The following is a 13,874-nucleotide window of genomic DNA, read 5'->3' on the forward strand; positions in this document are numbered from 1 at the left end:
TTACTCCATGACAATCCCAAAAAACTGAAGCAAGAACTTTTCCAGCAGATCTTTGCACACGAAACTTCTTAGGTCTTGGAGAACCAGAGTGTCGCCATTCCATCATCGATTGTTGCTTTGTTTCTGGATTCGTAGATCCATAGTAACAATTCGGTTTAAGAAGTCTACATCGTTTTCAAACCGAGCACAGATCGAACGCGATGCTTCTAGCCTTGCACGGTTTTGGCCTACATTCAAACATTTGGGGATCCATTTTGCAGCAATTTTTCTCATGTCCAAATTGACGTGAACTATATGATGAACGCATTCGTATGAAATATTCAGTGCTTCAGATATCCGTTTTAGCCCAATTCGACGGTCTGATAAAATCATGTCATGAACTGCATCGATATTTTCGGGGACTGACACAGAAACTGGCCTTCCCCATCGGTCATCATCTTCAATGGAAAATTTACCCCTTTTGAAGCTTTCAGTCCAATTTTTCACGGTCGCATACGAAGGACATTGATCACCAAAGGTATTAAGCCTATCTTCGTAAATCTGCTCACCTCTTAACCCTTTTTAATATAGGTACTTGATGATGGCTACATACTCCAATTTTTCGATTTCCACAATTTCGGTGGACATCTTTTTTCTTTCAATTTATTGCGTAACTCTGGTTTACTTTTTTGGCCACAAACTTCACACTGACACTTCTAATGAGTTATTGTTCGTTGCTATGGTAACGCAATTTTTTTTTATACATGGAACTGGTCTAGGCTAACTAGATATCAATACATCCTCGTATCTTTTGAAAGTCCTGATACTGATACCTATCAAACAAATGGAAAACGTAGAATAAAATGTTACACGCGCAAAATCCGGACGGCTCTATTGAAGCACGTTCCTCATGCAGAAGTTAATTTTCCTCCAAACTGCCACAATAAAGCCAGTTACATTCAACGTCATTACCCCCACATATCCGCGTGAGTATTTCTCTAACGATCCTTACCGGAATCTTCATCCTGTCGACAGCGTTTTCCTCAAATATTTGACTACACTTCCTTTGTTTCCCGCGTGCGTTACACCATATCTCGAAGGAGGCGAAGAATGAATTGGTCGCTTCTCGGAAACTCCAAAGTCTAGATTTTCTCAGGGCGGACCTCTTGAAGATGGAAAGGGCACGGAAATACCGACATAACATTTGTATTCTGTTAGACTTCAGAACATCAGAGGGGGCGAGATTGGATTTTGTTTAGTGTCTGAGGATCGTTTCATGTGAGTCGGGGATGATTCCTCCCCGAAGGGAGATGTCAAGCAAAAAACGGTACGCGCGCTGTACAATCTGAATTATAATTATGCTGGATTCTGTTACGAGCACACCCCGCTTCTGCTCCACGCAAGGAAAGGTAATTATCGTATGTTTGTTTTGTTCGAGCTCATCATTTGCGATCGGTTGTTTATTTTGGTTTATTATTTTCTTCGGAAATAAATAATCTTGCATGAAAGGGTTGAGGGCAATCAATGATTATAATGACTGCTGAAAATTTGAATTGGAATAAAATCAACAAAATTAGCCGGAACAGTAAAAATTTAATCTAAACACATTTACTTTGGCTTTGGTTATTAAAGATAGCTAACAAGCTGGAAATGGTTCCAAACAAAAAATTTGCTTCAGTTTTTTAGGATTGCCATAAAGTAATCATGATTGATTTTTTTTATTTTTTGAGTAAGGGTAGAACAATAACGGGAGATTACTATTCTTCCTTATTGACCACTCTACGGGAAAAAATTAAAGAGAAAAGACGCGGAAAGCTATCCAGAGGTGTTTTGTTTTTGCAGAACAACGCCCCTGCACACAAATCTCATGTTGCCATGCAATTAATTCGTGATTTGGGGTTTGAATTACTATAACACCCCCCTTATTCACCAGATTTGGCTCCATCCGACCATCATCTCTTGGCTCAACTGAAAAAAAGGTTAAAGGGTCGTAAATTTTCTTCCAACGAGGTGGTAATAAAAGCTGTGGAGGTCTGGTTTGCAGAGCAAGAAGAAACATTTATTTTGAAAGGTCTAGAGACGTTGCAGCTTCGCTGTAATAAATGTAACTAATTGAGAGGAGAACATGTTGAGTAATAAAATATGGCACCTGAGTACACAGCAACAGCATTATGCGCCTTAGTATCTTTCTCAACTTTGGTGTTGGGGCCCATGAAAACAGAAAGAGTGTTCTCGAGGTCTAGGGCCTAGGCTTTTTTCGAATGTCTTTATGTACCTCAGTTTTCCCTGCCTGAAAAGTGATAAAAGCTGACATGCTGTTGCACCCACTGAAGGCCTGAACAAACAATATTCATTTTCTCAGGCTCTTGACGACTCAAAGTCCCTCAGAGATGTATTCTGCTCTTCTTTTCTTGTCCTATTTTTCTTCAATTTTTGCTATACATTTTGTACTAGAATCGGCTTATGAATTATTGTTGATCAAGACTCACAAACATCACCTAAAAGGTGATAGGGAGAAAACAACTTTCGCAATACCAAAAGACAGAGACATTTTTAACCGTAGGTGTCAGCTAATAGAGAGACTTCAAGATCATTTCCTCGACAAGACTATTTCATTGTTCATCAGACATGGCATGCGTCTTACATGAAGGACTCTAACAATATAAACTTTACAACGCAATTTTCAAATATAACGTCATTCCAATACTGTTTATTTCGGTAATTTTACGAGATATTCAATAATTTCAAAAGCAGTTCATCCGAAGGTGCGACATTTTCATGCACAAATCAACAAATGGAAAATCAATAAAATATGGCATAGTATGCTGGCATCTCTCTTATAGGGATGGAGGCCAGAAAAATCTACCTAATCACTTCATCGAATCAATGTCGGTTTTCAAAATTACGATAACGAATGAGGAACGGTAATTGCATATTCGTCAGAGTGATTGATCGTGCTAATTTGTCAATTACTTGAAAACTCGTGGTTCTAGGCGTGCCCAAGAGATTATTTATCTGACGGAAATTGGTTATAGGCCATCCTTCTTTTCTCACTGATTTGTTTCTTTACAGCGGTCGACATAAGATAGTTACCAATTTAAATTAGATGTAGTATCATGGAAGTACAAGCCACAACTAATCAATTTTTAAACCAACAAAAAGAAAATCGATAATTTTCCTTTCAAATATCGCTTGGGTAGTGAAAACTTATATTCACATATTGTGGACTAATTGAATCAAGCCTTATGACAATTGAGGATTGGTGAAACATTTTTGCCTCGATGCAAATTGACGCAACTGAAGAATTCAAATCGGCAAAATTTGCTGGAGCTGAAACATCTCGCCTGAGATACGAGAAGGTTATTCTCGTAGAAACACAGACTCGCTTTCCTCTTGCGGGGAATTTACAGCATCTCAAATCCTGTTACGAGGTGGAAATTGAGTTCGGCCCGAGCTATTATCGGAAAAAATTGTTTTCGAGCGATTCGGTCATTTGTGGTGAATATTCGGTGGTGTTTTTCTTGCGAGTCGTCACGAAACGGTTGTTTTATATGGAAATCTAGTAATAATTTTTTGTACAGTTTTATAACTCAACTCTATTCGAATGGGAAATATAAATTTTTCTCAGCTCGAATAGAATATATACTGAAGCTATATTTTCTTCAAGTGAGGAAATATTATTTCTTTTTAAAAGTTTAGGTATAAGTAAATTCGAGTGCTTTGGATGAAACTTAGATATTCTTGGTGGTCTTCTTTCTACTTTCTTCTAGAATGGCGTTATGCTGTAAAGCGGAGAACGCACTGAAAGAAGCGATGAGTTGAGTGAAAATATTTATAAAGTAAAAATTTTCCTGCGAGATCCAAAAATTTCCATATCTAACTAACGATGACGATAACTTGATGATGTTCTCTGGCAATTGTGTTGGTCAATCTTTTAGCTTGTGTGTGGCTTTCTTTGTTCAAATTGAATATTTTTGACCCATATGAAATCTCAGAGAACTTTTGCTATCTATGTAAAGGAGAACAATTCTTGAGTTATGTTTTCTTTTCTCTGGCTATTATTATCGAGGTATTATTAGTATTATTATTATGTAATACTTAGAGGTAGATTTATTATATCGGAGAATAATTTCTTTTTAATCTGTTCTATTGGGTGTTCGAATCAATGCATTGCAATATTTATTCACTCAGTAGATATATACTTCAAAATAGTGGCTAGAGTGGTCTTTAGCTTGTGACTCCCATTCAGTTCAATCTGCCACTCAAGTGTGATATACAACTTAATATAGGACTTCTGAATTCTACATTCGTTTATCTTGAAACATCCTGAACAAGGTGGGTAAAATTTGTTGTTTACTGAGGGGATCTCGAGAACTATAAAAGCTAGAAAAAAATGACATATTTCCTAGTTAAGAAGAAGAATGGTGAAAACCGTAGCCTCCTATGATTCTTCGTTTTTGATTTATTAGCAAAAATTGAGATTTTGACGATTTCGAAAAGTTCTCATAACTTTTTGTATTTGAAGTTACAGATCTGAAACTTGAAACTCCTCAGGCTCTTTTATTCGTAGAATATACTGACAAAAGATTTTTTCCAATTCAAAATAACAAATTCAATAAAAAAAACAGAGTTCGCCTGATGATTCGAATGAAAAAATATTCTGAACTCGTCAGTGGATTCTACCTTTGAGTATATCAAGGGTTATTGAATTTTGAGACTCAATGATTCTACATTGAAAAGTGCCTGCAGATGGTTCAAGTTTTCGATCTGTAAATTCAAAGACAAAAAAGTTATGGGAACTTTTCGAAATCGTCAAAATCTCATTTTTTGCTAATAAATCAAAAACGAAGAATCTTAGAAGGCTACGGTTTTCACCATTCTTTGTTTCTCTGAAAAAGAGTTCGAAAATGTGTCATTCGTTTTCTTCTAGCATTCATAGTTCTCGAGATCCCCTCAGTAGACAACGAATTTTGCCCACCCTGTACATATAATTTAAAATATGAAATATCTCTGCATTACGAACTCATACTGGGAGAATTTGTCGATAATATTCCATTTGTAACTGACTCATACCCACTATGAATGAATATCATTAATTTAAACATTCATGTTCATGTTTTGTGCTGATAAAAAGGAAGCAGAACGAAACGAAAAATATTCAGATGAAGTTATACGGTCGATTTGGACTACATCCATCGTTTCAATAATTTAATTTCTCACGACACGGAAACTTCAATATCCCTCCATCGAACAGTGACCAATTTTCCAATTTGTTATCCGCATAATTCCAATAGCGTATTTTGCATGTTCGATATTTCTTTTGAAAGCTGTTTCACCGTCTCTCTGACCTTTGTCAGAGTTATGAAGGAAATCGAGGATTCACCAGAACAGCTCGTGAGATTAGACAAAGGAGGCTAACCTCCGTCATGAATTTTGATTGCTTTGAAGAATTTGTCAATGAATCTTCATGTAACATTCTATTTCATTTAGAATAAACTGCTCTCTTAGTTAGACATAGTAGGCTTATCTTTTCGAAGCTCCTTAGTGAGCTCTAGTAACGATTGAGATTGAACTGCCTCAACCCTTCGCTTACTAAAATGGAAATGAATATATATCTACATATAGTCATCGATTTTATATGGACAAGTCTTTATGTGTCTTATAATATACAGCTTTAAATCTAACTGTGGAACTTTCTTCCTTTCAGGGCATTCCTAAGGATTTTATGTGTCTGTTGTCCAAGGAGAGTTAGACGTAAATACCATCCGGCCTTCAGAAGCAAGCCAAGTCAGGTAGGCAAAAAATGTTTATTTTGAAATTCGAACAAAAACCAATCCAGTGAGAAATATCAGTATTGTTTTCATTATGTACATTCAACCAGTTTCGATATACCATCTTTTAATATTTCTTCAACTAATTCGGCAAAATTGGGAGATTTTATCCCAATAGAAGAAAAAAAAATATTATTTTGATATACCTAATGCTAATAGTTATAAAATTAAGTTGGAGTTTTCTTGAACTCCTCATATGACTTTAAAGAGTATAAACTAATATTTAAATATGTATTTTCGGAATTGTTGTTTCCATTAATTTATAATGTGTAAATCTTCTAACGCTTTGTAAATGTAGAGCTTCATCGCTCGTCCTACCGTCATCACCAGCTCTAAACGAAATTAAAATTAATCTTCATTACAGAAACACGAACAAGGACATCGTCCGGAGTATAATTTCAGCTGAATCCTAATCATGCGAGGATTTGGTGGTCCATATACCTAATCATTGTTGCGGCCTGGTATAATTTCATAAATTCTCCAGAGACCGTGAATCCAGCTTGTTGAAAAATAGCCACTAGGAGGATGATAACTATAGCAAAAGTTTCGGCCTAGTTTTTATAATGTATATAATATATAACTACAACATTAACCCCATTCAGGAGATTTCCCCCCCTCAATTGAAAAGGCGAGAGATATTATGTTGAAATTTCAGATGTCTTAATAGCTTCTCATTAGTCTGAACAAAATAATGTCTCCCAAATATTACAAAAATGTTCACAAACGTTTCAGTTCTTCTTACTTGTTCAGATCGTTTATCTTTTCTTCTTAACACTCCATATTCAATACTTTCTTATGACTGTTTCTGTTTTCATTCATTTGACCGGATACTCAAAATATTGGAATAGAGAGTTAATTTATGGTCAAAAATTCCATTGACAAGAAAATCAAACAGAACCAAATTTTCACCCTATTTCTCGAATTTCGTCAGAACCAAAAGCAAGGGACAAAAAACATATACCCTTGGCGAATGTTCTGATAACGAAACTTCTCAAGTAGTATTCCTCCTCTTCACCAATAAAAATTTTAATTCAAAAATTTACGGCTTGGAGACGCCACAGTAGGCGATAGACAAGGAATTGCAAATTTATAGTAAGACTACAGTTTACTCGCGGTAATAAAACGGTACCTAAACTGTCTAATTGACTAACCTGAATAATTTCCGTTTTTACTGTTAATAAAGATCCGTCTTATTTACTGTCCGCTCCCATCCATTTAGAAATTGTGATTTTTATCGCGGTTATATACAGACATTTATATGTATATGGAGTTTATCGTTCCGTTCATTTTGAGATTATGATAATGGTATTGGGACGCGAGATCTTTATGGGAAATGTGCAAATAGCAGGAATAAGTGGTTATATTGTTTTTGTGATTATTATTTAGCCAGACTCGCCCAGATTACAGTGAGAACTCATATTCCGAAAATTATTTCTTCTCTATTTGAGAAAATGGAGTACACAGTACTTACTGTAGACCGGCTTTGGGATCTTTGTCTCTCGTCTGTACAGTGTAGAGCTGAATATTCCATAAGGAGGATGGAGTTTTAAACGAAATCATATACCTATCCCGCAAAATCTCACTTTCTCTGCAGACTCTTGCACCAATTCATGGCTCCCAAATTCAACTACTACCTGCATTATTCAGCGCTACACTTTACTAACGAGGGGCAATAATCTCGGAACCAGTGTACAGTTGCGTTTGGATGTTTCGAATTCTCTGGGATTTCCTACTCCTGTTCATGAATAGTTCGCATTATTGGATTTACAATTCTTTAAAAATGTTGCTTACAGATTGATATTTTCTATAATTGACTGAAAATTCAACATTTGAATGCAAGTATATCTCGTCTCAAACCAGAAACATTCTGGGAATGCCAGAAATTGTTTTTTCATTGACACTCTTCTGGTCTTTTGAAATGTGATTTGAGCCAGCTGTAGGTCCTGCATCCGGCCAGCTGTAGGTATACTAGAGAGAGAGAGAGAGAGAGAGAGAGAGAGAAAGATTTATTGGTGATTGTCACAAACATTACATTGTTTTCACACGTCAAAGAAACTGCAACACCCAGAAGGAGCTGTTTAAATTTCTAATTTTTTTTGGTAAAACTACTATACAGATAGTATAGCAGGGAGTAAATGAATAAAATTTGGAGAAAAAAAAAGAAGGAATTACAATTTTTTTATCAAGTTTGTTAATATGTTTGTCCTCCGCGGTTATCTATACACTCCCCAACACGTCTTGGCATTGATGCAAAAAGATGGTCTATTTCTTCTTAAGGGATACTATCCCAAGCTACCTGTACTTCATGTCTCAGAGCCGCCAAAGTACGTGGGGGCTGGGGTAAATTTCCAAGCCGTCTACCCATGATGTCCCAAACATGCTCTATGGGCGAAAGATCGGGGGATCTGGGCGGCCATGGCAAAAGATTCAAATGGGTAGCTTCAAAAAAGTTCAAACTAACTCTAGCAACATGAGGTCGAGCATTATGTTGCTGAAATATTGGATTCTCGAGCCGGTTTAGGTAAGGGAGAACATATGGCTCCACTATTTCTTGAAAGTAACGCAGCGCTGTCATGTTACCTCAAATGGAGACAAAGGTGACCTACTTGCATTTGCAATAGCACCCCATACCATAACGCCTTCTGTCCGGTACATGACGCTCAACATCAAAATGAGGTTCACGTCTTTCTCCATGACGAATGTTGTCGTTCTCTGCATCACTGTGATCGTTGCCGGCGATGCTCAACCATAAGAGGTAACACAAGAACCTGCTGCAGTCCAAAAGACCTTATACGGCGGTAAAAGTTTCGAACAGTTACAGGATGGCCTTGTTTTCCTAAACACTCATCAGCCAAAGATCGAGTTGTCGTAAATCGGTCTCTAATGGCCATAAGTCTTAGACGCCGATCTTGAAGTTCATTTGTGCCCCTTCGCCGGTGCCTACTCTTCTTCGATTTTGAGCATTATGAAACCAAGCTTGACAACATCTCATAACAGTAATTGGATTTCTGTTCGTACTGTTAGCGATTTCTCGAAATGATAACCCCGTCTCCGGCAGCTAAACATCGATTTGGATCTCCTCGAACAGCTGGTTTGTTGTGACATTTAAAAAATTTGCAATATTCAAGTAACAAAAAATGTTCACATGAAAAAACCTTCACGATTTTTCCTCCAAATTTTAATCATTTACTCCTTGCTATACTTTCTACAGGGTGCGGCACGGAGGATGGATGGTTTTAAAAACATAATAAAAGCGTTAATTTTTACTCAAAAACACATTTATTGACGAAATCAGATTCTCAAGGAAATAGCATTTGAGACAGTCAAGTGTGAAAAATCACATCAGGCATGTGGTGGCCGAAATCGGTGATGCAGTGCTGGAGGCGCTCTTGGAAGTTCGCGTACTCTCTCCAACATCGCTCTCTCAACTTGGACAACTTCCACGCGAATAGCCCTTTTCAATTCGTCCAGAGTTCGGGGCTTGGTCTCGTATACTCTAGCCTTGAGGTGTCCCGATAAGAAAAAATCGCATATGGATAAATCTGGGGACCGGGGAGGCCAATGAACATCGCCAAACCTGGAAATAAGGCGACCAGGGAAGAGAGGGCGAATAACGTCCATTGATGCTCTGGCTGTGTGGGCGGTCGCCCCATCCTGTTGGAACCACACACGTCGGATTGGAACACGTTGCCGTCGTAATTCGGGGATAAAGAAGTTATTGATCATTTCGACGTACCGCTCTGAGTTCACGGTAACAGCACGACCATTAACGTCTTCGAAGAAGTAAGGGCCAATGATGCGAGTTTGCGATACAGCGCACCAAACCGTAACTTTTGGGCTGTGCAGCGGTCTTTCGTGTAAGTGTTGTGGATTTTCATTAGCCCAATAACGGCAATTCTGCCGGTTAACCATGCCGTTGAGGTGAAAGTGGGCTTCGTCACTCATGAACAAAATGAGGTTCTCATTTTGATCGATCAGTATAAATTATAATATAATAATAAATGCTAGGAACACACGAGTCTAACGGCACCTTCCCCACTTCTCTCGTCCTCAGTGGGGGAAAGTTATGCCCATCTGAAAAACGTCCGCCCTCCGTGCCGCACCTTGTATGTTTTAAGAAAAAAATTTAAAATTTAAACAGCTCCTTCTGGGTGTTGCAGTTTCTTTGTCAGTTAGTATATAAATAATGATGAGATGCCACTGGTTTTGGAAGGTATCCTACACTTTAAGTGAACATCTTCGACAATAAAATATGGGGATGGTACATTCAGTTTTTACTTTATAGTACGTAATGAAAACTGTACTGATATCACTGTGGTTTTCATCTATGAATATGATTAACTGTACTGATATTTCTCCACACTTATTGCAACATTCTGAAGCCTTATTCTCAAGAAAACATGGATATGTAAATTTTGTGGTTGACAAAAATTTAACTTGTCATTTCTTAAATTTTACAGAGATTCTCATCGCAACGCTACTACAGTTCATACAGCCTGAGACACAACTCCTGCGAGCAGACATACATTTAGCACGCAGCCCCGCCTCGGCCTGTTCAGATTGCCTCCAGTCTACCCTTCACCAGATCCACATCCCTCTTTTATTTTTGAAATCCCCATTTCCCAAAACGTGCTTCGAGAAATCAGAACGGCGACAAACGCAAATGTTACACGAAATTTGTGGGAAATGTTGAGAGCGCAATTTTTGTCGCGTACCAATAGACGTAATTTTTGAAGCCTTATGGACATAACATTTTTTTTTTTTTTGGGGAAATCTTTTCCACAAATCTTTGTATCACTACTCACTGATTAACTGATTTTTAAAACCCGATACTTTTTTGAATATTGAAAAGATACTTTTAGATGTCGATAACGTCAAGACCATCGGTTGGATTTTGACGGACTCAACGCACCGAACCCAAGTTCGAATCTGACCAAGAATTCCTCAAAAATGAATTGTCAAAAGAGGTTGAGGGAATTTTTTGTTTCAAAAATATTTTCTCTTCTCAGAACTCTGGATATCAACTAATCACCGATTCAAATGGATTCAGATTGAATTTGAGAACTTGTTCATCATTTACATAGGGTGTCCCAGATGAGAAGGGAAACATTTCAATGTGAGATAGAGAACACCTAAAGAAGAGCGCCCACCAAAGTAGCGTAGTACGGGCATTATTTATTATTATTTATTCAGCAATAGTAACAGTACTACAAGTTAAATTCCAACTTTCCTTTCAAATACCTTTTGACCTTTTGCGACATCTGAAAATTATGAATCGCCTTTGTCATGTATGTGCCATGTCAGTGCTACGCTACTTTGGTGGGCGCTCCCACTAAAGTAAAAAAAACCCATATGTAGTATCTAGCCGTTCTTCAAAATTTGAATGGAAATCAAAACTACTCTATCTCCACAACGGAATCACTGATTTATCCGAAATTTGGAATGAAGATATAGCCTTCATGTTTCCCTTCTTATCTGAGACATCCTGCATATACTGGAATGAACATCAGATAGCGAGTGCTTTGCTTAAATAGTCTAAAGAAAAACTGCCAGTGATTTTTTGCTGGAAAATACGGAAAACAGTAGAAAATTGAAATGATACTCACATAGAGTACAAATAAATTCAATTATAATGTTGAGAGTGGTAAAAGATGCCATATTTCTTATGGTTTTCATTTAGTTGAAGTAGTTCAAAATTTATCTAATAGTTGTTGTGTTCAACTCACTGCGCTCTCAATATGATCTCAATAAATCAGGGTACGTTTTACGAAATCAATTTTTATTTTTATTTACCCTCCATGACCAATTGATCCATATCCCTTACTTTTAATAGATTGGGCTGTCGTGCTTGAGGTATGTTGAGAAAGAAACTTTTACACATCAGTGTTCCCTCTATATACCTTTTTGTGTACCCTTCACCTCTACTTTTTCTCTTCATCTATTTCCCTACCTTTGAACATACAGTATATTGGACACTGACAACTCAAATCGATCTAGTCAAAATATCTCACGAGGAGAATAGTTATCAACGATAACTAACAACTCAACGGAGAAAAAAATTGTCACGAGTACGAGGAATTAGAAGATCAAGGAAACCTGCAGCAGGGATGGCAAATGTCAAGTTTTTTTATAGAATACAATTTATCGGACACAAGTAGTAAAATTAGAGAAAATATATGATAGAAATCGTTGTGGAAATTAAGACAATACTGAATTCAGAAATATACGGCCTCTTCAAATCGATCAGCAGCAAAGGCTCTTTTTGTCCCCACCTGGGACGTCTATGCTCAATTTTATGTGCCTACATTCTTTCCCCTTCTTCTTCAATATTGATCCTTCTGTTCATTACTTTTCAGTCGAGTTTACGGATAAAAAAAGGCGACATTCATCTTTGAGCAACGTCAATTAAGTATCATGAAGGGATAAGTATGGAAGTGGCAGATTGGGAAACATAATTCTTCCTCTTGATCCTACTCCATTCATCTGGGTTCCAAGGAGTCTTGTCGATAAGAAAAGAACCACAAATCATTGTCCTTCCGCCAGAATTCTGAAATTTATTGTGTGACCGGATAAGAATCGTGCGGTTTAAGAGATTCGGTTTATCATCGAATATTAACATAACTTTAGATTGATTACTAGTCGTTCTGAAAATACACAAGTTTATGTCAGTTCCAATATATCTACTATTAAGATATGAATTTGACGTTTAAAAACCTAATATGCACAAGTTCTTCTTACACATAACGCTTCCAATTCCACACTACCACTTTTGTGTTATACTCTACCAACTTTATTCATGTATATTTTGCACTCTGCACTTCGACTTATATCCGTTTATACGGATAGTTTTCAGATTTTGATTGCAGCAAGTTTGACTTTCACAAAATCCCATGTGTACCTATGTAGGTACATACATATAAGGTGTTGAATTGATGTGTGTACTGAGTACAATCATGATAAAAATCTATAATTGAATCAATACTATTTCAAGCATGATCGGTCAATGTAAAATCTCAGTCTAATGTACATTTATCGCCATATATCTCAAAAACCTTTGAAAGTATAAGAAATGTTGCTGGAAAATGGATCCCCAAATGTTTGAATGTTGACCAAAAGCCAAAAGCGTGTAAGGGTAGGAGCATCGCGTTCGATCTGTGCTTGATTTGAAAACGATGTAGACTTCTTAAACCGAATTGTTACTATGGATGAGACTTGGGTACATTTCTACGATCCAGAAACAAAGCAACAATCGATGGAATGGCGACACTCTGGTTCTCTAAGACCTAAGTAGTTTCGTGTCCAAAAATCTGCTGGAAAAGTTCTTGCTTCAGTTTTATGGGATTGCCATGGAGTAATCATGATTGATTTTTTGGATAAGGGTAGAACAATAACCGGAGATTACTATTCGACATTACTGACCACTCTACGGAAAAATTGAAGAGAAAAGACGCGGAAAGCTATCCAAAGGTGTTTTGTTTTTGCAGGACAACGCCCCTGCACACAAATCTAATGTTGCCATGCAAAAATTTCGTGATTTAGGGTTTGAATTACTAGAACACCCCCCTTGTTCACCAGATTTGGCTCTATCCGACTATCATCTCTTTCCTCAACTGAAAAAAAGGTTAAAGGGTCGTAAATTTTCTTCCAACGAGGAGATAATAAAAGCTGTGGAGGTCTGGTTTGCAGAACAAGAAGAAACATTTTTTTGAAAGGTCGTTGCAGGTTCGCTGTAATGAATGTGTCCAATTAAGAGGACGACATGTTGAGTAATCAAATATTTTGACATTGAAATTTTGTTTTGTTTTACAGTAGACTAAGAATTTTTTTGTAAATCCTCGTCTAATTCAGCATTATAACTTATAGATAGGTACATATATGTGAAAATTTGTGTTTGTTCGTTTCAACACAATTCTAACGATTAAGTCTAGCACTATATATAGCCTCTGTTTCGTCCTCAGCAGAAATAGAAAAATTACCGAGCAGGATTGGATTTCGTCCGGCCATTTGGGAAAGGTCATCAAGTAGGATATCTTAATTAAGCAGTGGGATCTTCCAGCAAATCAG

General features: G+C 37.2%; 1 protein-coding gene across 2 annotated transcripts in view; it reads left to right on the plus strand.

The window, feature by feature from the left end:
• LOC123319447 (dopamine receptor 2) overlaps positions 1 to 13,874 on the plus strand; it is a 150,311-nt gene that overhangs the window by 132,982 nt on the left and 3,455 nt on the right. Inside the window, exons 3-4 of one of the 2 annotated variants that reach the window (XM_044906430.1) lie at positions 5,687 to 5,771; positions 10,271 to 10,443. In XM_044906430.1, coding sequence (XP_044762365.1) covers positions 5,687 to 5,771; positions 10,271 to 10,342 — 157 coding nt within the window. In that variant the 3' untranslated portion in view covers positions 10,343 to 10,443. Of the gene's footprint in view, positions 1 to 5,686; positions 5,772 to 10,270; positions 10,444 to 13,874 lie in introns of those variants that run through there. The other variant, XM_044906429.1, reaches the window with a different exon arrangement.

The sequence above is a fragment of the Coccinella septempunctata genome, chromosome 8 (genome assembly GCF_907165205.1).
Source record: "Coccinella septempunctata chromosome 8, icCocSept1.1, whole genome shotgun sequence".
Classification (NCBI taxonomy): Eukaryota; Metazoa; Arthropoda; class Insecta; order Coleoptera; family Coccinellidae; genus Coccinella; species Coccinella septempunctata.